The sequence below is a fragment of the Myotis brandtii genome, unplaced genomic scaffold (assembly GCF_000412655.1).
Source record: "Myotis brandtii unplaced genomic scaffold, ASM41265v1 scaffold115, whole genome shotgun sequence".
In the NCBI taxonomy this organism is placed as follows: domain Eukaryota; kingdom Metazoa; phylum Chordata; class Mammalia; order Chiroptera; family Vespertilionidae; genus Myotis; species Myotis brandtii.
In genome coordinates, this window is record NW_005353967.1 from 11,047,223 (window position 1) to 11,068,859 (window position 21,637).

General features: G+C 37.8%; 1 protein-coding gene across 4 annotated transcripts in view; it reads right to left on the minus strand.

The window, feature by feature from the left end:
* Positions 1–21,637, minus strand: part of ADAMTS6 (ADAM metallopeptidase with thrombospondin type 1 motif, 6) — a 229,492-nt gene that overhangs the window by 206,200 nt on the left and 1,655 nt on the right. For all 4 annotated transcript variants that reach the window (XM_014549006.1, XM_014549001.1, XM_014548999.1 and 1 more), the window contains exons 2-3: positions 14,381–14,519; positions 11,473–11,837 (exon numbers count right to left, since the gene is read on the minus strand). In XM_014549006.1, the coding sequence (XP_014404492.1) occupies positions 11,473–11,837; positions 14,381–14,477 (462 nt within the window). In that variant the 5' untranslated portion in view covers positions 14,478–14,519. The remainder of the gene's footprint in view (positions 1–11,472; positions 11,838–14,380; positions 14,520–21,637) is intronic.

Sequence of the window (21,637 nt, forward strand, 5' to 3'; positions counted from 1 at the left end):
AGAGAGACCTACACAGCTTGGAGTCCCCGGTTTAGGAATCAGCTGTGCTTTTATTCATCTATATATGAAGTTTCCACATAACATTTCACTTGAGAAAAGGGTTTTGCTTCTTTAAAAAGAAGGGGGAGAAGCTGAAAGCCTCTGGTCCTGATAATCTCTGAAGCCCCTTTGAATCTAAGCCTCTATGATTCTGTTTAAGGAAATTCATGTTGCGTATAATATGCTTGGAAAGAAAGATAAGGCATAGTCAGAACTGCTCTAACTTAGAGATGAAGTTGGCAGCCACCTGTACGAAGTGAGCTAAGGAATGTAAAAAAAAACAAAAACACCAAAACAAAACGGCCCTTAGTCACTTCATATTATTTTCACCATTGTCTGCTTTACTTTAAAAATATTAGTCTTTAAATTAAATGCAAATACTGACAGGAATAGCATAATCTGCCATTAACAAACGCTAATACCTGAGCATGAATTACTTTACCAGGAAGGTTAGCAGTGTGACAGTAAACTGAACACGGTTCCTGCGGGAAGGAGGGGATGTATGAGAAGACTTGGTAAGAGGACAGGGTAGAAAGTGGGGTCTAGAGTACTAAAGTCATCCTAGACCAGCTGTGGGCAAACTACGGCCCGCGGGCCGGATCCGGCCCGTTTGAAATGAATAAAACTAAAAAAAAAAAAGACCGTACCCTTTTATGTAATGATGTTTACTTTGAATTTATATTAGTTCACACAAACACTCCATCCATGCTTTTGTTCCGGCCCTCCGGTCCAGTTTAAGAACCCGTTGTGGCCCTCGAGTCAAAAAGTTTGCCCACCCCTGTCCTAGACTGTGGGCAAGTCACTCAAGCCAAGAATCTCAGGTTGCTGGGAAAATAGAGTCACAAGCCTTGTAAGCAGATACAATCTCTAATTTCAAGAATGGAAAGACTCCAGAAGAAAATCCAGAGATTTTGTGTGTTAAGTACCCTGTAAGATGTTCACACATATCATCTCATTTCATCATTGTTATTTTTTTCATTTCATCTTAATAGCTCTTTGAAGTAAGTATACTCTCAGTTCCTCTATGCAGATGACAAGCGGAGACTGAGCAAAGTTAAGAAACAAACTCACTTGATAGACTTTGGAGCTGGACTCTTAGCCACTGTACTATAATTCCCTTATCCTCTGAGGGTGGTTTGTGACTTTATTCATTCACCAACTATGTTTGAATGCCTACGATAGGGCAGGTACTGTTCTAGATGGTGTGGATACAATAATGAACAAAACAAAGTTCCAACTCTATCATGGAGCTTACATTCTGGTGGGAGGAGCTAGAGAAAAAGGAATTCATTCATTAGATAAATAAATGATCAATCAGGTAATGATAAATGTTAACACGAAAAAATAAAGCAGTGTAAGAGAATAGAAAGTAATTAGAAGTGAGGGAATTACACAAACTATTTAGGATGGTCAGGGTCATCCTCTCCAATAAGGTGACATTGGAACAGAAATGTGAGTAAAGTGATCAGGGTTGTAGTTTAGTCAAATAAATTCCATGAAGGGAATTGAAGGTGGGTTTGGAGGGAAGTGAAGACATGAATTGGGTGGACAATGAAAAGGATTAGTGGGTCATGTTGGGCATAAAAGGGCTGCCTCTTAGAGTTGAGATACTAGAGACAGTACTGGAAAGATAGAAGAATGGAACCCTTGAAATTGAGACTATGGCAAGTTGCAGATTAAATTCAACTTTGCTACTCTGGGCCTATAACCTTGCAGCTTCATTTAGCCAGAGGAAAGTACACCAAGATGCCAGCTGGTCTCACTTGAATTTCATCATCATAATCTCAACTGTGTCCTTAACGCTTCATGGCAATTATACTATGTTTCTCTGATTTATTCAGTATGCTGCTCTTCTGGGTAAATATTTCATACTTTCTCCTCTCTTCTTAATACCCTAACACCTCATTTTTCCATCTCCTGTTCCAATAAACAGCATGGCACAACCTCCTGCAAAGTCCTACAACAACAAACACCACACCTACTTGAATCTCATCCATATAATCTATTTTATATCCTGTTATTATGGATGAGCTGCATGTTCTCCTAGCTACGAACAATTATTGTATTTATGCAGATGAGTCCATCCCTTCTGTACCTATCAAGAAGATCACTCCAGAAACTTCCCTTCTCTCTACAATCATTCCTATCAAACAAAACAAAACAAAACCTCTCACCCCGACTTGTGCCTGCAGCAACTGATCATTGCTTGCTTTTCTAAAATCATTATCTGTATAGTCCTTTCTCCCATTCCTTCTTAAACCTTTGCCAACAGGTTTTTGTCTCTTTTCCAAACCCCACCATGACTTCACCTTAACTGCTTTAGTCAAAGTCATCAACAACCTCCTCATTGATAAATTCAGTGGTTAGTTTTCAGTCCTACTCTTACTTTGACATTTTTCTCTTGAAATACTTTCTTACTTGGCTTCTAGAATATTTGCCTGGTTTTCCTTCAATTTCTTACTCCACTGTTCTTTGCTGGTCTCCTCCTTATCTTTCTGACCTCCTTTACCCATTGGAGTACCCAAAGATTCAGCCCTTAAACCTCTTCTTTATTCTATCTATTCTCCCACCTAAGCAATTCCATGTAATCTCCTGTCTCTGTCATCTATATATTGATGACTCCCAAATTTGTAAGTTCATAATTCACATCTCTCTTCTGCATATCCAATATGCTATATAACTTCTCAAATTTAACATGTTCAACTGAACTTCTGATATGTACCAACCCCCAAACTATTCTTTCTATAACTTTTCCATCTCAATTAATGCCTGAGTCTTTCTCATGCCATTTGATGACTGCTATATTTTTCCAGTTGTTCAGGCCTCAAGCTTGGAGTTATCATTAATTTTACCCTAGTTGTGTCCTCTAAAATCTAACATCTGGCCTCCAGTTCCCTTTCTAACTTCACCTTCCATTATTCTTCCTCTCTTTCACTTAGCTCTGGCCACGGTATTCTTGCTTTTTCTCAACACTCTAAGATCAGACCTCTGTACTTAAAGATTTCCACCTGGAAAAATTATCCCTAAGATGTCAGCATTCCCTTCCTCATTTCCCTGAAAGTTTTTAAAAATATATTTTTATTGATTTCAGAGAGGAAGGGAGAGGGAGAGAGAGATAGAAACATCAATGATGAGAGGGAATCATTGATTGGCTGCCTCCTACACATCCCCCACTGGGGATCGAGCCTGCAACCCTGGCATGTGCCCTGACCGGGAATTGAACCTTCTGGTTCATAGGTTGATGCTCAACCACTGAGCCACACTGGCCAGACTCCCTTAAAGTGTTTACTCAATATTTTTCCACCTCAGAACTTATCATTACACATCACACTATGATTTTTATTTATTTATCTTATTGTGTATCTCCTCCACTAGAATGCAAGCTAAATGATGATAGGGACTTTTGTTTTGTTCACTGTTGTACTCATAGCACCTAGAGCAGTGCCTATAAAATGACAGGTATTTATAAGTATTTCATGAATAGATAAATGAGTAATGGAAAAAGTAGAAAGGCAACTGTGGCTATAACAAAATGAATAGAAAGTCTACTGGGGTCACTGGTCTTTACTAACTAGCTATATAGTCTTCAGTATCTTCAGAGAGATGAAAGAAAATCATGTTTCATGAAACAAACACAATATATAAAGAAAGGAACAACCAAGACAGGAAGCCTTCTTGAAAATTAGAAATATGACTGCTGTAATTTTTAAATCAATTAAAGGGGAAAAAAGAACGCAAAATTGGGGAAATCTCATTGAACAAAAGAGAAAAAAGATGAAAAAGAGAGATAAGAGAAGCAGAAAACCAATCACAGAAGGGTAAGGAGAGAAACAAGAAAAGAAGATTTTTAAGAAAACATTTTTTAATTTCTCTAACCTAGAAGAAGGCCTTTAGATTGAAAGCACCCATCAAACATCAAGGAGAGATCAGGAAAGAAGACCCACAGCTTACCACATGATTATAAAATTCTTGAAACAGGAAGGAAAAGATCACTTTCACTGAAGAAAAAATTTTAAGAAAAAAAAAAAAACAAGTATATTTATGCCACCCAAAATGAACCAATGTTATTTTTTTAGATCTTTAAGTCTTTTCCTAAGATATAAAACCATATAAATAAATTTAATGCCCCATATTTCCCTTTCCTGATTACACCATCCATGGTTCTGAAGGAAAATGATTTTGAACTTAGACTCTCACATTCAGCTAAATTATTAACCAAACATGAGGACAACATAAAGTCACTTTCAAACAGGCAAGGACTCAGAAATTTTACTTCCCAGGCACCTTTTTTGAGGTAACTACTTGAAGATGTTCTCTAACAAAACCAGAATATAAACACAGAAAGAGGAAGATGTGTTACTAGCTTGGAAAAAAATAAATCCCAAGATGAGAGATGTGTAGTAACTCAAAAAATTAAGTAACCAGTAAACTCCAAGAAAAATATCTCCAAAGAAGAATGAAATATACAGGGTAGGGCAAAAGTAGGTTTATAGTTGTTTGTATGGAAAATAATACAATAACTAAATAATAATACAAGAATAAACGCTGTGTTTTGTGTACTCACAACTGTAAACCTACTTTTAACCCACCCTGTATATCACACAATAGATATAAGAACTAAAAAACTGAATATTAATCACTGTGTTAAAACAATCATATATTTTTTTCCTCAATAAGACAAAAAAAAATAGAAACTTCAGAAAAACAAGACCTAGATAAGAAAGCCGTAGTCCTAAACTGTGACATTACTTAAAACAGCTGATAGACTGTAATGTTAGAAATCTTTTCTTCTGAATGGTACAAGGGCTGTAACACAAACTATGGATAAGGAAATATGATTAGAAACAAACACTATTGATCTCTACATTGAAAACTATTTTTTATAAACAGTTAAAAACAGAATTGGTTACAAGGGGCCTTTGAAAAGTAGGCTCTTTTTTTTTGTTTTTACTATATTTTTATTGATTTCAGAGAGGAAGGGAGAGAGAGATAGAAACATCAATGATGAAAGAGAATCACTGATGGGCTGCCTCCTGCATGCCCCCTACTGGGGATCAAGCCCACAACCCTGGCACATACCCTAGACCAGAATCAAACCCAGGACCCTTCAGTCCAGAGGCTGACGCTCTATCCACTGAGCAAAACCCGCTAGAAAAAAAGTAGGATTTTTTTTAAAAAACTTCTACACATATTCATTTGATTAAAAATATAACATGATACAAAATAAGAATGAAGACAAGGATTACTAAGACTGGTGGGTAAAAGTGTGATGAGGAACAGGATATTTACATAGTCCCCCAGTATCTGTTCACAAATTCCTTATCAGCTGCCAAGAGGTAAACAGTAACTTCAGTGGACAAACATGGCAGACCTCACCTTAATCAAGTAATCAAAGTTAGTCAACATAGACCATGCAGTTTCAATAGGAAGCAAAGTAAAAAAGAAAGGTGTTAATAAAGAGAGGGAAAGAGAACAAGACACAGAAAGTCTCAATGAGGATGAAGAATAATCAGGTGGCCCTGGCTGGTGTGGCTCAGTTTGTTGGTGCATCCCGTGCACCAAAAGGTCGAAGGTTCAATTCTCAGTCAGGTTTTGGATTCGATACAGATCAGGGTACATTCAGTAGGGACTGATCAATGTTTCTCTCTCCCTTTCTCTCTCTATTTCAACTTCCTAAAATATTATAAAATATCTACCATCTAATATATGGTCTTATTAGATGCTAGGGAAGAAAAATTTAATAAAATACAAATCCTCTAAATTTTCTCACCAAATTTATTTTATCTTCAAATTTATTTTATCTTCTCCATTCTCAGTGCCATAATTTTGTAAAGGCCTTCCTTAGCTCCTAAATGTTCTAACTCATCTTCACACATCCAATCACTCCTGTGCCCTCAAATTTCACAACGGAATTAGTGTGTGTTTCTTTCTAAATCTCAAATTTGTTCCTTTCACCACCCTGTTAAAACTATCAATGGCATAATTAATGTTAATGCCAAATTTAGAGGGCTTGATCAATGACTGAGAATGGTACTTTTCTATCATATTTCACAGCAAATGTCATTTAAACATATGAAAGCTTTTAAAACACATATCTACTTTGGATAATTTATTTTTATTCAAAAAGATACATCTATTGTGTATATAAAGCCTAACACTGTATACAGAGAAACTAGTGATAAAAGTACTCAGTGTTTCTATTTATAGGAATTAACCCCAAATCTTAAAATCTAATCATTTTGACCCACTAACAACTATAGAAAATAGACAATCTGAGCAAATTCTTATTTATACCTATAATGAAAATTTTCCTAAACTGGGTGGTTCCTAATACTCCTTTCAAATTTAGGACTTATTTAACTCCAACTTTAATTATGTATTTTTTATATTAACCTAGGCATAAGAATATGAATGTGGTAGAATATAGAAAAAAACAGTTTCTGAAAGTATGACTTGAGCATCAAAATGTTTGTGCTCTTGCCTAGACAGTTTGGCTCAGTGGATAGAGCGTCAGCCTGCAGACTGAAGGGTCTCGGGTTTAATTCCGGTCAAGGGCAAGTACCTCAGTTGCAGGCTCCCAGCCCTGGCCAGGGGGCTTGTGGGAGGCAACCAATCAATGTGTCTCTCACACATCGGCGTTTCTCTCTGTCTCTCCCACTTCCCTCCACTCTCTAAAAATCAACGGGGAAAAAATATCCTTGGTTGAGGATTTAAAAAAAAAAAAAAAAAGTTTGTGCTCTTGGAAGATCCCTCAGATCTGTCTCTTGCTTCAACAGTGTTTGGATGGAACAGACCCAGTCACACCCCTTCTTCCAGCCTCGCACCGGTCACCACCTTCGGAACCACCTCAAGCCATTTTCTCAGCCTCTGAGACCAGCCAATGCCGTTTTTTAACCTAAACTCCTTATTGCCGAACAACGTGAGCTCCCAAATTCGTCAGAATTATTCCACCCAGATGGAGACTGCCCTCAGCCACTTGGCCAGCCTGCACCTTCAGGCCTCCTACACCTACCTCTCTCTGGGCTTCTATTTCGACCACCATGTGGCTCTGAAGGGCGGGGCCACTTCCGCAAGTTAGCAGAGAAGCTGGAGGATGCCCTGTGTCTCTTATTAAAGATGCAAAACCAGCTCCGTGGCCGAGTTTTTTTTTTTCCAGGATGTGCTGAAGCCGACAAAGATGAGTGGAACAAAACTCAGGACACCATGGAAGCCACCCTGGTCTTGGAGAGGAACCTGAACCAGGTCCTTCAGGAGCTGCAGGCCCTGGGTTCTACCCGCACAGACTCTCGTCTCTGTGACTTCCTGCAGAACCACTTCCGGGGTGAGGAGGTGAAGCTCATCAAGAAGATGGGCAACCACCTGACTCACATCCGCAGGCTGGCCAGCCCGCAGGCTGCGCTGGGCGGGTATCTTTTCGAAAGGCTCACCCTCAGGCACCGCTGGGAGCCTTTAGAGCCCAGAGTCCTTTGAGGGGCCCCTCTGCATCCCCTGGTGTCTGGCTTTTGCCTGAGCCTCTCCCTGAAACCACTAGCCACCCTTTTAACCACCCTGGAGCCCTTTCCCATGCACTGGACCAAATGGAAATAATAAAGCTTTTTGCAGCCCCCCCCCCCCCAAAAAAAATTGTGCTTTTACACAAATAGAGCTTTAATGGAGCATCTACATTAGCCTGAATATGATAAAAGCAGTAGTGGAAATATGGGAATATGCTTTGTTTTGCAACCTTGAACTGTGTATTTACCATTAGACTAGAATGGAATCAAATGCCCAGGATAGACCCTACAACTTGAAATCTAAGTAAAATAAGATTTATAATCAATCTTCAGATAAATGCAGAAAAATTTTATTTAATAAAGAGATATTGGTATAAAAGATTTTGCTTCAAGAATTTATGACCACCCTGGCCAGTCTGGTTCACTTAATTGGAGCATTTGTCCCATACACTGAAGGATGGCGGGTTAGATTCCTGGTCAGGGTACATGCCCACATTTTGGGTTTGCTCCCTGATCAGGGCATGTACAGGAAAGCAAACGATCAAAGGCAATCTTTCACATCGATGTTTTCTCTCTCTCTCTCTCTCTCTCTCTCTCTCTCTCTCTCTTTCTCTCTCTCTCTCCCTCCTCTCTAAAATCAATTTTTAAAAAAAAATTTTTAAAGAATTTATAACCATAAGTAGGTCACACATAATTAAGCTATGCTGACAACCAGAGAAAGACATTATAGAAAGAAACCTAAAGAGGCAATCAGTGTCGGAAGCAAAGTAAAAAAGAAAGGTGTTAATAAAGAGAGGGAAAGAGAACAAGACACAGAAAGTCTCAATGAGGATGAAGAATAATCAGGTGGCCCTGGCTGGTGTGGCTCAGTTTGTTGGTGCATCCCGTGCACCAAAAGGTCGAAGGTTCAATTCTCAGTCAGGTTTTGGATTCGATCCAGATCAGGGTACATACAGTAGGGACTGATCAATGTTTCTCTCTCCCTTTCTCTCTCTATTTCAACTTCCTAAAATATTATAAAATATCTACCATCTAATATATGGTCTTATTAGATGCTAGGGAAGAAAAATTTAATAAAATACAAATCCTCTAAATTTTCTCACCAAATTTATTTTATCTTCAAATTTATTTTATCTTCTCCATTCTCAGTGCCATAATTTTGTAAAGGCCTTCCTTAGCTCCTAAATGTTCTAACTCATCTTCACACATCCAATCACTCCTGTGCCCTCAAATTTCACAACGGAATTAGTGTGTGTTTCTTTCTAAATCTCAAATTTGTTCCTTTCACCACCCTGTTAAAACTATCAATGGCATAATTAATGTTAATGCCAAATTTAGAGGGCTTGATCAATGACTGAGAATGGTACTTTTCTATCATATTTCACAGCAAATGTCATTTAAACATATGAAAGCTTTTAAAACACATATCTACTTTGGATAATTTATTTTTATTCAAAAAGATACATCTATTGTGTATATAAAGCCTAACACTGTATACAGAGAAACTAGTGATAAAAGTACTCAGTGTTTCTATTTATAGGAATTAACCCCAAATCTTAAAATCTAATCATTTTGACCCACTAACAACTATAGAAAATAGACAATCTGAGCAAATTCTTATTTATACCTATAATGAAAATTTTCCTAAACTGGGTGGTTCCTAATACTCCTTTCAAATTTAGGACTTATTTAACTCCAACTTTAATTATGTATTTTTTATATTAACCTAGGCATAAGAATATGAATGTGGTAGAATATAGAAAAAAACAGTTTCTGAAAGTATGACTTGAGCATCAAAATGTTTGTGCTCTTGCCTAGACAGTTTGGCTCAGTGGATAGAGCGTCAGCCTGCAGACTGAAGGGTCTCGGGTTTAATTCCGGTCAAGGGCAAGTACCTCAGTTGCAGGCTCCCAGCCCTGGTCAGGGGGCTTGTGGGAGGCAACCAATCAATGTGTCTCTCACACATCGGCGTTTCTCTCTGTCTCTCCCACTTCCCTCCACTCTCTAAAAATCAACGGGGAAAAAATATCCTTGGTTGAGGATTTAAAAAAAAAAAAAAAAAGTTTGTGCTCTTGGCAGATCCCTCAGATCTGTCTCTTGCTTCAACAGTGTTTGGATGGAACAGACCCAGGGACACCCCTTCTTCCAGCCTCGCACCGGTCACCACCTTCGGAACCACCTCAAGCCATTTTCTCAGCCTCTGAGACCAGCCAATGCCGTTTTTTAACCTAAACTCCTTATTGCCGAACAACGTGAGCTCCCAAATTCGTCAGAATTATTCCACCCAGATGGAGACTGCCCTCAGCCACTTGGCCAGCCTGCACCTTCAGGCCTCCTACACCTACCTCTCTCTGGGCTTCTATTTCGACCACCATGTGGCTCTGAAGGGCGGGGCCACTTCCGCAAGTTAGCAGAGAAGCTGGAGGATGCCCTGTGTCTCTTATTAAAGATGCAAAACCAGCTCCGTGGCCGAGTTTTTTTTTTCCAGGATGTGCTGAAGCCGACAAAGATGAGTGGAACAAAACTCAGGACACCATGGAAGCCACCCTGGTCTTGGAGAGGAACCTGAACCAGGTCCTTCAGGAGCTGCAGGCCCTGGGTTCTACCCGCACAGACTCTCGTCTCTGTGACTTCCTGCAGAACCACTTCCGGGGTGAGGAGGTGAAGCTCATCAAGAAGATGGGCAACCACCTGACTCACATCCGCAGGCTGGCCAGCCCGCAGGCTGCGCTGGGCGGGTATCTTTTCGAAAGGCTCACCCTCAGGCACCGCTGGGAGCCTTTAGAGCCCAGAGTCCTTTGAGGGGCCCCTCTGCATCCCCTGGTGTCTGGCTTTTGCCTGAGCCTCTCCCTGAAACCACTAGCCACCCTTTTAACCACCCTGGAGCCCTTTCCCATGCACTGGACCAAATGGAAATAATAAAGCTTTTTGCAGCCCCCCCCCCCCCAAAAAAAATTGTGCTTTTACACAAATAGAGCTTTAATGGAGCATCTACATTAGCCTGAATATGATAAAAGCAGTAGTGGAAATATGGGAATATGCTTTGTTTTGCAACCTTGAACTGTGTATTTACCATTAGACTAGAATGGAATCAAATGCCCAGGATAGACCCTACAACTTGAAATCTAAGTAAAATAAGATTTATAATCAATCTTCAGATAAATGCAGAAAAATTTTATTTAATAAAGAGATATTGGTATAAAAGATTTTGCTTCAAGAATTTATGACCACCCTGGCCAGTCTGGTTCACTTAATTGGAGCATTTGTCCCATACACTGAAGGATGGCGGGTTAGATTCCTGGTCAGGGTACATGCCCACATTTTGGGTTTGCTCCCTGATCAGGGCATGTACAGGAAAGCAAACGATCAAAGGCAATCTTTCACATCGATGTTTTCTCTCTCTCTCTCTCTCTCTCTCTCTCTCTCTCTCTCTTTCTCTCTCTCTCTCCCTCCTCTCTAAAATCAATTTTTTTAAAAAAATTTTTAAAGAATTTATAACCATAAGTAGGTCACACATAATTAAGCTATGCTGACAACCAGAGAAAGACATTATAGAAAGAAACCTAAAGAGGCAATCAGTGTCATCGTTTCCTGAAATAATACATGCACATACATGCACACATAAGCTTAAACTCTTCACCAATGATTGGGTTTTGTTTATGCATAAAGATATCTTATTTGAACAGAAAAAAAAAAACTTAAATCTAAAATTAAACCTGAGGTTTCATTCATTTCTCTACTAACAATATAGGGTTTTTAATATTGCTCTGACTTTGAAAACTCAATACAAACATTATCAAAAAGACTATCAAAAGCAAAGGCAGCAGAAATAACAAAAATATTTAGATGTTGTATATACATATTTATTAATCTGAGGAAAGACATTTACATTGAGATTTTATATCCCCATAAGAAATTTAAAATTATAACATCTACTTACCAACCCAATACAGTTGCTTAAAGCCACTTTGGTTGTACTATGTTGATCTTCCAAGTATCCTGTGTAGTGACAGTTGTCTAAAAAATTATGTTTCCACTGAGGCCCATCTTTCCCCCAGTATTCTACGGTAAAATGTTTGGACACAAAATCCGTGTTGAGAGTCAAGTTTAGGTGAAAGTGCTTGCCATAGGCTGAAAGTTTAAAAAATAACTTAGATGCTGCCTGCTGTGGATCGATAGGGTCCATACTCCGTCTTCTCCTCGAGTGTTTATCATTTTTCACAGTAAAGCTGAGGAAAGCTCCATTTTGGTCAACCCTTATTGGAATAGTTAGCTGGTAGTGTTCTAGGTAAGTCAGGAATTCCTCTTCGTAATCATAAAGCAGAGTATCCAGAAAAAAAAACACACGGAAGAAAAGATAATTTAACAGAACAACAAAGTAGCAGTGTAAATAACAACTATATCAGCTAAAACTACGAACCATCATGGGTGAGTTAATCTGAGGAAATAAAATAAAATAAAATAAAAGAGTAAAAGTTTCAAATCTAAAGATGAATTAAGTTTCAATTATTTAATTCCTCAAAATAACATTATTTTAAAAGACTATTTTTATTTTTACAATTTAATTTTGAAAAACATGAATTCTAAGGGGAAATTACACAGGAAATATGAATATTTTATCTTGAATATTTTATCTTAAAACAGTGAAAAACACACATATGTAAAAGAATAGAATTTAGCTCAGATAAAATGTTTGTGAAAGTTATCCAAAGAGTTCATAAAGAATCTCAACAGCCTTGATGACATTTTTTTAAAAATAAATTATCGGCTAGCCACTTTGTGAAACAGTCTGGCAATTCCTCCAAAATTAAACATGGAACTACCATCTGACCCAACAATTCCACTGCTAGGTATACACCCAGAAAAATGAAAACACATATCCACACAAAAACTTGTACATGAATGTTTATGGCAGCATTGTCCATAATAGCCAAAAGGAAGAAATAACCCAAATGCCCATCAAATGATGAATAAATGAGTAAAATGTAGTATATTCACTTACATAATGAAATATTATTCTGCAATAAAGGGATACAGTGCTGATACATGCTATGACATGAACGAATCTTCATAATAACTGCCTTCATAATTAAAGTTCATTATCTAACATTATAAAAATATGCTAAGTGAAAGAAACCAGTCACAAAAGATTATATGTTATATGATTTCAATTATATGGAAATATCCAGAATAGGCAAATCTCTAGAGACAGAAGTAGATTAGAGGTTGCCTAGGGCTAGGGATGTAGAATGGTTTAGAGGGAATTTATGAGTTGACTATTAATGGGTACAGTTTTCTTTTTAGGATAATGAAAATGTTCTAAAATTGATTGTAGTTATGGTTATACAACTCTGTGAATATATTGTAAACCATTTGAATTGTATACTGTAAATGGGTAAATTATATGGTATACCTATTATATCTCAATAAAGCTGTTTTAAAAAGTATCAGAATGACAAAAAATTAATGACTATTAAATAATATTTTCCTCACTTAGGTGTACTAAACATTACCAATCTACCTTCTTAACTACATCTTCCTTTAGCGGGGTTTACTACCAAGGAAAACCAAATGGCTGCCTGATGCCTTACTGTCTCTACATGGAGCTCACTCACAAATATAAACTCCCATGAAACCATGACCAAATGGAAATAATTTGAAAGATAATATTTATTTTATTTCTCATGAATAAGAGTTCATACCAAATGCTATGGCTTTATTGATCTACTTTGAGATTCACATTTTGTATGTATGGATTTCTAGACATCAATCTATAATAGCCTTGAAAATCTGGTTTCTCAGCACCAAAAAAATGATCTGTTACTATACATTCATGGAAGGGGACTACAAAAGGTCTGCCTTCTCTAATTCTAAAAGGATTGGACTGGCTCATGGAAAACAAAATGACATTTCTTCCTGGGATCTTTCTGTTAAGATGTTTCCTATGATACAAAGTTCAATTCTATGAATGAAAATCATAGGGCTCTATGGGTTAGAATTTGAAAAGTTGAACTTCTCACCACTTTTACCTTCTTACCCAGGTTCTAGATCTTAGATCAGAATTCTTAAGTTAGAAAAAGCACTTTTCACTAAGGGTCCATATTTTAAAAATCTTCTATCAGAACTAGAGGCCCAGTGCACAAAAATCATGCACTCGAGGGAGGGGTCCCTCAGTCCGGCCTGAGCCCTTTCGCAGTCCGGGAGCCCTTGGGGGATGTCCCACTGACAGCTTAGCGCTGCCTCGGAGGTGGGAGAGGCTCCCACCACCGCCGCTGCACTTGCCAGCCATGAGCGGGGCTTCTGGCTGAGTGGCGCTCCCCCTGTGGGAGCACACTGACCACCAGGGGATAGCTCCTGTGTTGAGCATCTGCCCCCTGGTGGTGGGTGCGCGTCATAGCAACTGGTTGTTCTGCCGTTTGGTCCATTTGCATAGTAGCCTTTTATTATATAGGATGTGTCTAGTTTCTTGCTCTTTCATAGTATAAACCTTTGGGTTCCATTTAAACATGACTTTACCTGTACACTCTAGCAATGAATGAACCTATCAATGTTTCGGATTCAGAAGAAGATGCTTGGTCTATATCTTTTGAAAAAGACCAGTCAACTCTAAAATCCACTGGATATTAAATACCAGTGAAACAAGTTAAACAGACTTTTAGAGGCCTTAACATTTATGAAATGTGCACTGAACTGACACTGTAGGCCTCTGCTCCTATCACTTCATATCCCAAAGAAAATGTTCACCCAAACTAAATATTCAGTCCCTTCGATAGTTCAGCTGGTAGAGCGAAGGACTGTAGTTCATTAATAGCAATATTTTTTGTCAGTTTCAAAAGCAGGAATCCTACCTTGTGAACTGTATGAGAGCCGGTGGTCACTATGAAATTCCGATGAAGCCATGATGAGGCTCAAAATCCAGGTCAACGTCTTCCACAAAATTTCCATAATTTAGCAAACTGGATGATTTTTTGGAGGGTTACCTATGTGCTAGAGAGTCAATACCATAGCAAATTAGTTATTAGATGGTCCACTGTTTAACAGATACTTTTTCCCAACATCCTGTACTTTCTTCTATATCTGGATTCATTTTCTCAATCCAAAATGAAAAATTAATGATGGTAAAATGTTCATAAGCAAAAGCATTAGGCTGATTAGTTACTAAAGTATGGCCATTTTTTAACATAGAAAAACAGGAAAATTTTAAGTTAACTGAAAAATACCCTGAACAGACAGATCTATATTGCCGAATGCTTGCCAAAGGACATGTACTATGAAATAACTTAATATAGTTAAATTAGGCCATTGTTGTTCTTTATAGTCTAAATAAAATTCACAAGACTAAACACAGAGTTAGAAACCAAAATGTTTAGCAGGATAATGTCAAAGCTATTTAATAATCAAAGAACAAATCTGAAGAGAAATAAAAATTCTTTTAAAAAAATACTTTGAAGATAACAATGTATGGGTACAGTGACTAACCTCCTTTTGATAAAAATAAAAAGTAGGCTGACTTCACAATCCAAGTTAATTTTATGAAAATGTTAAACAGGATGCGATCCCATCCCTTTACATGCTTTTTAGAACACTCAAATCCACAGATTGATGTGTGCTTTATGAGGCACCTATCCTTCTTTTCTTACAGACTAGATTTACAAACACACGGTGACATTTAGCCGCTGTCTGAATGCTCAGACAATAACATAAACTAAACTTCTGAAAAGTTTAACCATATTTGCTGCAACCCTTGACTTTATCTGGAAGTCTTGTATGACTTATAAGGCAACACATACAAGCCAACGTCAACTACCTAGAATCTAACTGAAAGGAAATGCAATTCATTTTCTGAAAAGAAAATAATTTTTAAAAATTCATTTCAGGTATAACAACAGATTTCATGTCTTATCTCATGGACTTTCTCTTCAACTTATAACTTCACTCAGAGTCCATGAATTTACATTTTATACAGAAAACTAGTGTACTTGGCTACCTGATTTCCCAACAAAGGAACCGGAAACTATCTCACTAACAGCACAATAGTGACCAAAAAAGGATAAAAAACTAAAAAGTAGTTTTAGTACTCCAAATCAATACGGTTTGGTGCAGAAGCAAGCAGTCCTCACATGGTTTAACAGTTACAACTGTGCATATAACTGTGTGACAGTCAGTGTCTGATACTCAAAATACTATGCCTGAGCTAGGAGCAAAAGGTTAAATTGCTCTTAATAAGATAGCTTCCTACAGCCTGGCTAGTGTGGTTCAGTGGTTAAGTGTTGACCTATGAACCAGGAAGTCACGGTTCAATTCCCCGTCAGGGCACATGCCCGGGTTGCAGGCTCGATCCCCAGTGTGGATCGAGCTCTCATCCTCTCTAAAATAAATAAAAACATATATTTTTTAAAAATATAGCTTACTATAAATATAGAGAAATATACAAAAGATGTTAGAGATTTTCATCCCAGGTCTCTAATATATGGGCTTATCATAATAACTGGTAACATATTTGTTGGTTAAAAAAAATGAATGAGTAAATAAAATGAATAAATAAATGGTTGTTACAATCACTTTAGGCATATAAAAGGATATTTGTAGTTCATTGGAAAATTATGTGCAATACTTTATTCCCTAGGATGCTAGAAATATCGGCTTTATAACATATAAAACAATCACAACCATTTAAAATTCTTTGTGTCTGTCTCTACAAGTTATTAAACTGCTAAACTTTGGAAAAACTAGTTCATTAATCAACAAATATTGTCTTATTATATTTTCAAAAGGATGTTATAATCTTTTCCTTTGAAAAGATTAAGACAGAATCATTGCTTATAATCTAAGTAACAACGAAAAAGTTCAAGGCAGACTGACATATGCCCTAATGAAGTTATGAAAAGGTGTTACAAATCAGATGAGGGAGATGACTTCTGAATCAGAGAAAGATGAGTCAAGGAAAGTTTATTTAAAAAGTAGCCTTTGAGATAGGTCCTAGAAGATGAACAGAATTTCACAAGTCAAATTGCTGGGGGCAATCATTATAAAGAAATAGATTCCACAGAGTCCAAATGGTAAGACAAAAATGGAAAATAGTATTAATAATAATAGTAAGTTTGATTCTTATGCAGAAGATTACTTTTCTAGAAGGTAACATCTAGAAAAGTAGTTTAAGGTCAGATCAAAAATAAAGAGAATTTTAAATATATTACACTTCTCTGAATATTCACAACAATCTTATGCAGGAGGATTAGTGTCCCTGTGTGAGGCACACTCCAATAATAGTGCTTCCTGATATCCACGACTTTATGTAATGCCCTTCCCTTGAGTAATTTGCTCCTAACCACTTGAAGACCTCAGTGTGGAGGGGATGTCACTTCCATGATTCGATGACACAAGATTCTAACTTCCACATTACTGTAGGCTCTCTCCCTTGTTGAACTGATGAAGCAAGCTGCCATATGGAGCGGCTCCCATGGCAAGGAACTAAGAGCAACTTTCAGATAACCACTGGCAAGGAAACGAGGCTCTCGGTGCAATAGCCTGCAAGAAACTGAATCCTGCCCGCTAATATGTAAGCTTAGAAGCAGATCCCTTCCCGGTTGAGCCTTCTGTGGTAACCCCAGTCCTTGCCAACACCTTCATTGTGCTTCATGAGATACCCTGAATACAAGGTGTATAGCTCAGCCATGCCCGGACTCCTGAACCACAGAAACTCTGAGATAATAAATGTGTGCAATTTTAAGCCACTAAATTTATGGGGGGGGGGGGGGGGTTGCTTGTTTTTGTTTGTTTGCAATGTACAGATAAAGAAATTGAAGCTCATAGTGGTCACAGAATATAGCTAGAAAAAAGCAGAGCCCAGAGTCATACACTGGGCTACTTGGATCTAAAGTCTAAATTCTTTCTATTACATCACACTTCCAGTTTAAGGCACCCTAACTTAAATATTCAATAGCAGTTGCATACAACCAGTATCAAATAAGATATTCATAAATGGTATAGGTTAATTAATGTGAACAGTTTTAAGCAACCTTATACGCAATTGTTTCATTTCAAAATTATGTACTTCTACAGTGATTTAGGCAAGGCAGCAGGCACTACATAGCCTTTCTTAGGCAAACATCTATAAAGAGATTAAGTCACACCATTATTCAATATCAGTAATGAAAATAATCCAATTCTCTTGACTCCCAACCTACTTAAATACAATCTCGATCTCCATAACAGTTGTTTCATTACCAACTTCCATTCTTCGTTTGTTTTCTTTTTTTTTTTTTCAGATCAATTGAGTGCTTTCATAATAATGTCCAACATTAAATGAATCCTTCCTACACTTTAAAAGTAATCTTCTTTTAACGTGTTAATATATAACTAACACATTTCAATTAGTTTTCTAGTAGTGGTGATAGATTTGTACTGAATCATTCATCCTTTTTGCTCCTATTTACTCGGACTCTAAAACTAATGACAAACTTATACAAACTAATGACAAACAATATAGTTAGCTGGTCTCATTTCTTAGAGTTAACTCCTTTCCCCCTTGAGAAATCTCCTGCTCTTAACAGTTTTGTAACCTCCACTTTTACCATTGCTAACACTGTCCTGTATACACCCAAGTTAAGTAAGCCATAGCATTGAGAGGAAAAATATGTAACTACTTGGCCAGAAGTAGACTAACATTGGATTTAAGGATTTGTAGTGAAAAGGGCATTGGTGCATGGCAGAAAGAGCAGAAGCTTTGAGGTTAAACAAACCAGAGCTACAGTCTTGGTTCCACCACTAGCTATCTGGCACATGGACACTCAATAAATTTGGTTTTTCTCTCTCCTTTATTCACTCCAGCCCTCGCTCCCCACTTTTTTTCAAGCCTCCAGTGCCAGTGAAGAAAATTAATAGTAAGTAAATGAGTTGGCTCAAGCTCAACTAATATCAACAACAAACATATCTGACCATATTCAGTCAACTCACAATAAAAATGAATGGGTTAGGGGGGGCTGGGAGAGGAAATCCACAAATCCCTGGGAGCAGGAAAGAAACTACAAATCAGGGGGGTTTCTTAACCTGCATACTCCTACCAGGTACTCCTCTGATTTAGGTACTCTACCTGCAGATACTCTCTAGCCCTAGCCGGTCCTCCAACAGAACTCTGTGCCCTGGTACCTAGGGATCTCCTTAGAGACAGGGCTCTTCTTGCCAAGGCTGAGGATCACAGGTGTCTTCCAGCCACTCCATGAGTGAGACAAGCTAAACAGCTGTGGGGCTCTCAGAGCTCCCCAATAGCATCAGCCACGACCCCCTGGATCATGCACCAGGCCTGGCATGGCCTGTGCTGATAGGGGTTGTGCTGGTGGCTATGGTCCTTTCTCTCCTCATTGCACTTGCTGCCAAATGCCACCTCTGCTGAAAATACCGCACCAGCTACCAGCACTGCCCACTACCTGAGACAAGAGACAAGAAGGGGATCTGTCCAGAGATGAGTGAAAATGAGGATGAGGATGGCTTCATCAAGGTCAATTGCATTCAGGCTAGGGCCTGAGGACTGGGGACATAGGGAAGCAGGAACCATTTCAACTTCTGATCTTTGGGAACCCCTTGCCCCCCTGACAGCTTAAGAATTGTGAATACTACATGGGAGGCACAAACCTCAGGGGAGGTGGCTAGGGTTTAAGGGTTGACCAAGGGTTGAGCAATCCTTCCTTCCCTAACAATAGCCACCAAAGTGACAGTGACCCTCTCTTGCTCAATAACCTTCAAGGGCTCCCTGCTATTCTCAGGATAAAACCAATCTAGGGCCTAAACTATGGAAATAAGGCCTCTGTCAGCCTCTTGGTTTCCTTTCTTGCCTTTCCCTGGTATGCTCCCTACTTAACTAATTATTATTTTATACCAGATGATAACATTTTAGCAGATAAATATCAGAGTGCCAAGTTTCTTACAGAATTTTTTTTCCATCAACAAAGTGGGTAATCTTTAACAAACGGGTTAAAAAACATTTTTCTTTTTAATGAATGAGTTAACTTACTTTCTGACACCTGCTGGAGAAGTTAATCTGCATATCACCAACAACTATGTAGAGACACTAACAGATATAGTTTCCAAAATTCAGACTAACATTAAAGCATTACATAAGTGTCCAGAAATTATAATGCATTAACTCTACATTGTATAGCAGAAGCATTATCACGGAAAAGCACAAAGGCTTTGAGTTCTGGCTTGACTCCAAGTTATTTAAACTCACTGGATCTGTTATCTCATCTATAAAACTGTGATAATGGTACCTACCTAACAAAGACTGGTTGAGAGATTAAATTAGATTACATGTGATGTGAAGTGTCTTCGCACTTCACTTTAATGGCTAAACAAATATTAGCCCCTCCCCCCTTCTCCTGGTTATCTGACTCATCACTTTTCAAAGACCTTCCTTGAAAAATAGTTTTATGTTCCTCCTTCCCTCAGAAATGTGGACTAGTTGGAAATGATGATAGAATCAATCAACTGCATTGTATTGTCTTTTGAACAGTAAAGAATTTAGGTCATGATAACCAGGCTTACAATACTCTATATATGAAAACAAGATTCAAAACTTTTCATTTTATTGTATTTCAAATATGCTTTTTTCCTAATACAAATGCACCAACCAGTGAAGTTAAGGGATCATTTACCTGCATCCATGGATCAAAGCTACTCTAGCTAAACAGAAATAAGAGCAGATAACGTGCACTACAGTAACTGCCTCAGTAGTCTGCCCTGGTTGGAAGGTACTTGTCTTTTCTGCTCTATCATCTTTACTTCCCACTCAAGTGATCTGGAGTAGCCAAGGTAATAATTTCCTCTCCTGAACTATTATTATGGAGCTAAAAGAACATGTATAACATCCTTCTCAGCTTCTTTCATCCATCTTAACCCCGGTTATTTATTTTCAGACTGATCTGGTCTTCACAGAGGAAGTAGCAATACTGTGCTCCCTTCAGGTGTTCAGTTTTTATATGTGAAAATTAACATTTCATTTTCCATTTAGTCTCTCAAGAAATATTTATTGTCATATACTATATGCCAAGGACACCACTAGCCTATAAGTACAAAGGTTTCCAGATCATTTATCAACTTTGTAAGATTGGTTTCCAAGGAAAGGTATAATCAAGATGTATCTATCAAGAAAAGTAAATGATCCAAAAGCAAAAATACAAAACATCAGTCTACACAAAGCAGGCCCTAAATTATGTAATGTCCCAAATTACTTTTTTTTTCCAAATGGCAAGTTGGATATACATTATCTGTTATAACTTCTCTCCTGAAAACAAACACCTTTTTCTCTTGAGGTTAACTCAAAGTGTTGATAATCAACTATGTCCTTTGGTATAACCAAGAGAGCAATCAACCTCTTGCCCGTTTTCTTCTTCCCCCCAGAAATGTTCCACAAATGTGCCATTTACTCTCCTAACATATTATCTCTCTTTATTCACTCACAAAAGTCACACATAGGATAAGATTTGGCATATATACCCATCCTAAACCACTAGTAGCTACTAGTGGTTGCTAAGGAAATAAAGAGGAAGTGGTAAGAGTAGACAAGAATAGGAATTAATCTCACACGTATTGGCCCAGATAGGGTAAGTATTAAAATATTTCAGGTTTTGAGGTTAGAGATTTTTCCCCTTGAGAATCATAAAAATATTAATATCAAAACATAGATTTCATTGGCTGCCATTTGTGGCAAATGAATGAATTTGATTTGTTTGAAACCAACTATTTGCTTCTATACACTGTTCTTCAAAAAATCCAAAACACCAATGATCACATTTAAGCACTAAATTAATATAAGCCAGAATTGCTGTTACCACTTTGATTAAACACGGGAAAACAATTATCTCCAAAATTAATTTTCTCAATTTCCTTCAACTACACCAATTTTATTTTGCATTTCCTTCCCTGCATGAATTTGGAGACCTGTCATTCCCACACCTAAGTTTGAGTCTAATCAACATAAGCTAAAAAGAGAAAGAAAAACAAAAGAAAGAAAATTAGTCCAAGATATTTAAACATAAAAGAATATGCTGAAAATCACACTCCAGTGTCTTTCTTCAAAAATCCAAACCACCAATCCAAATGTTAAAGTT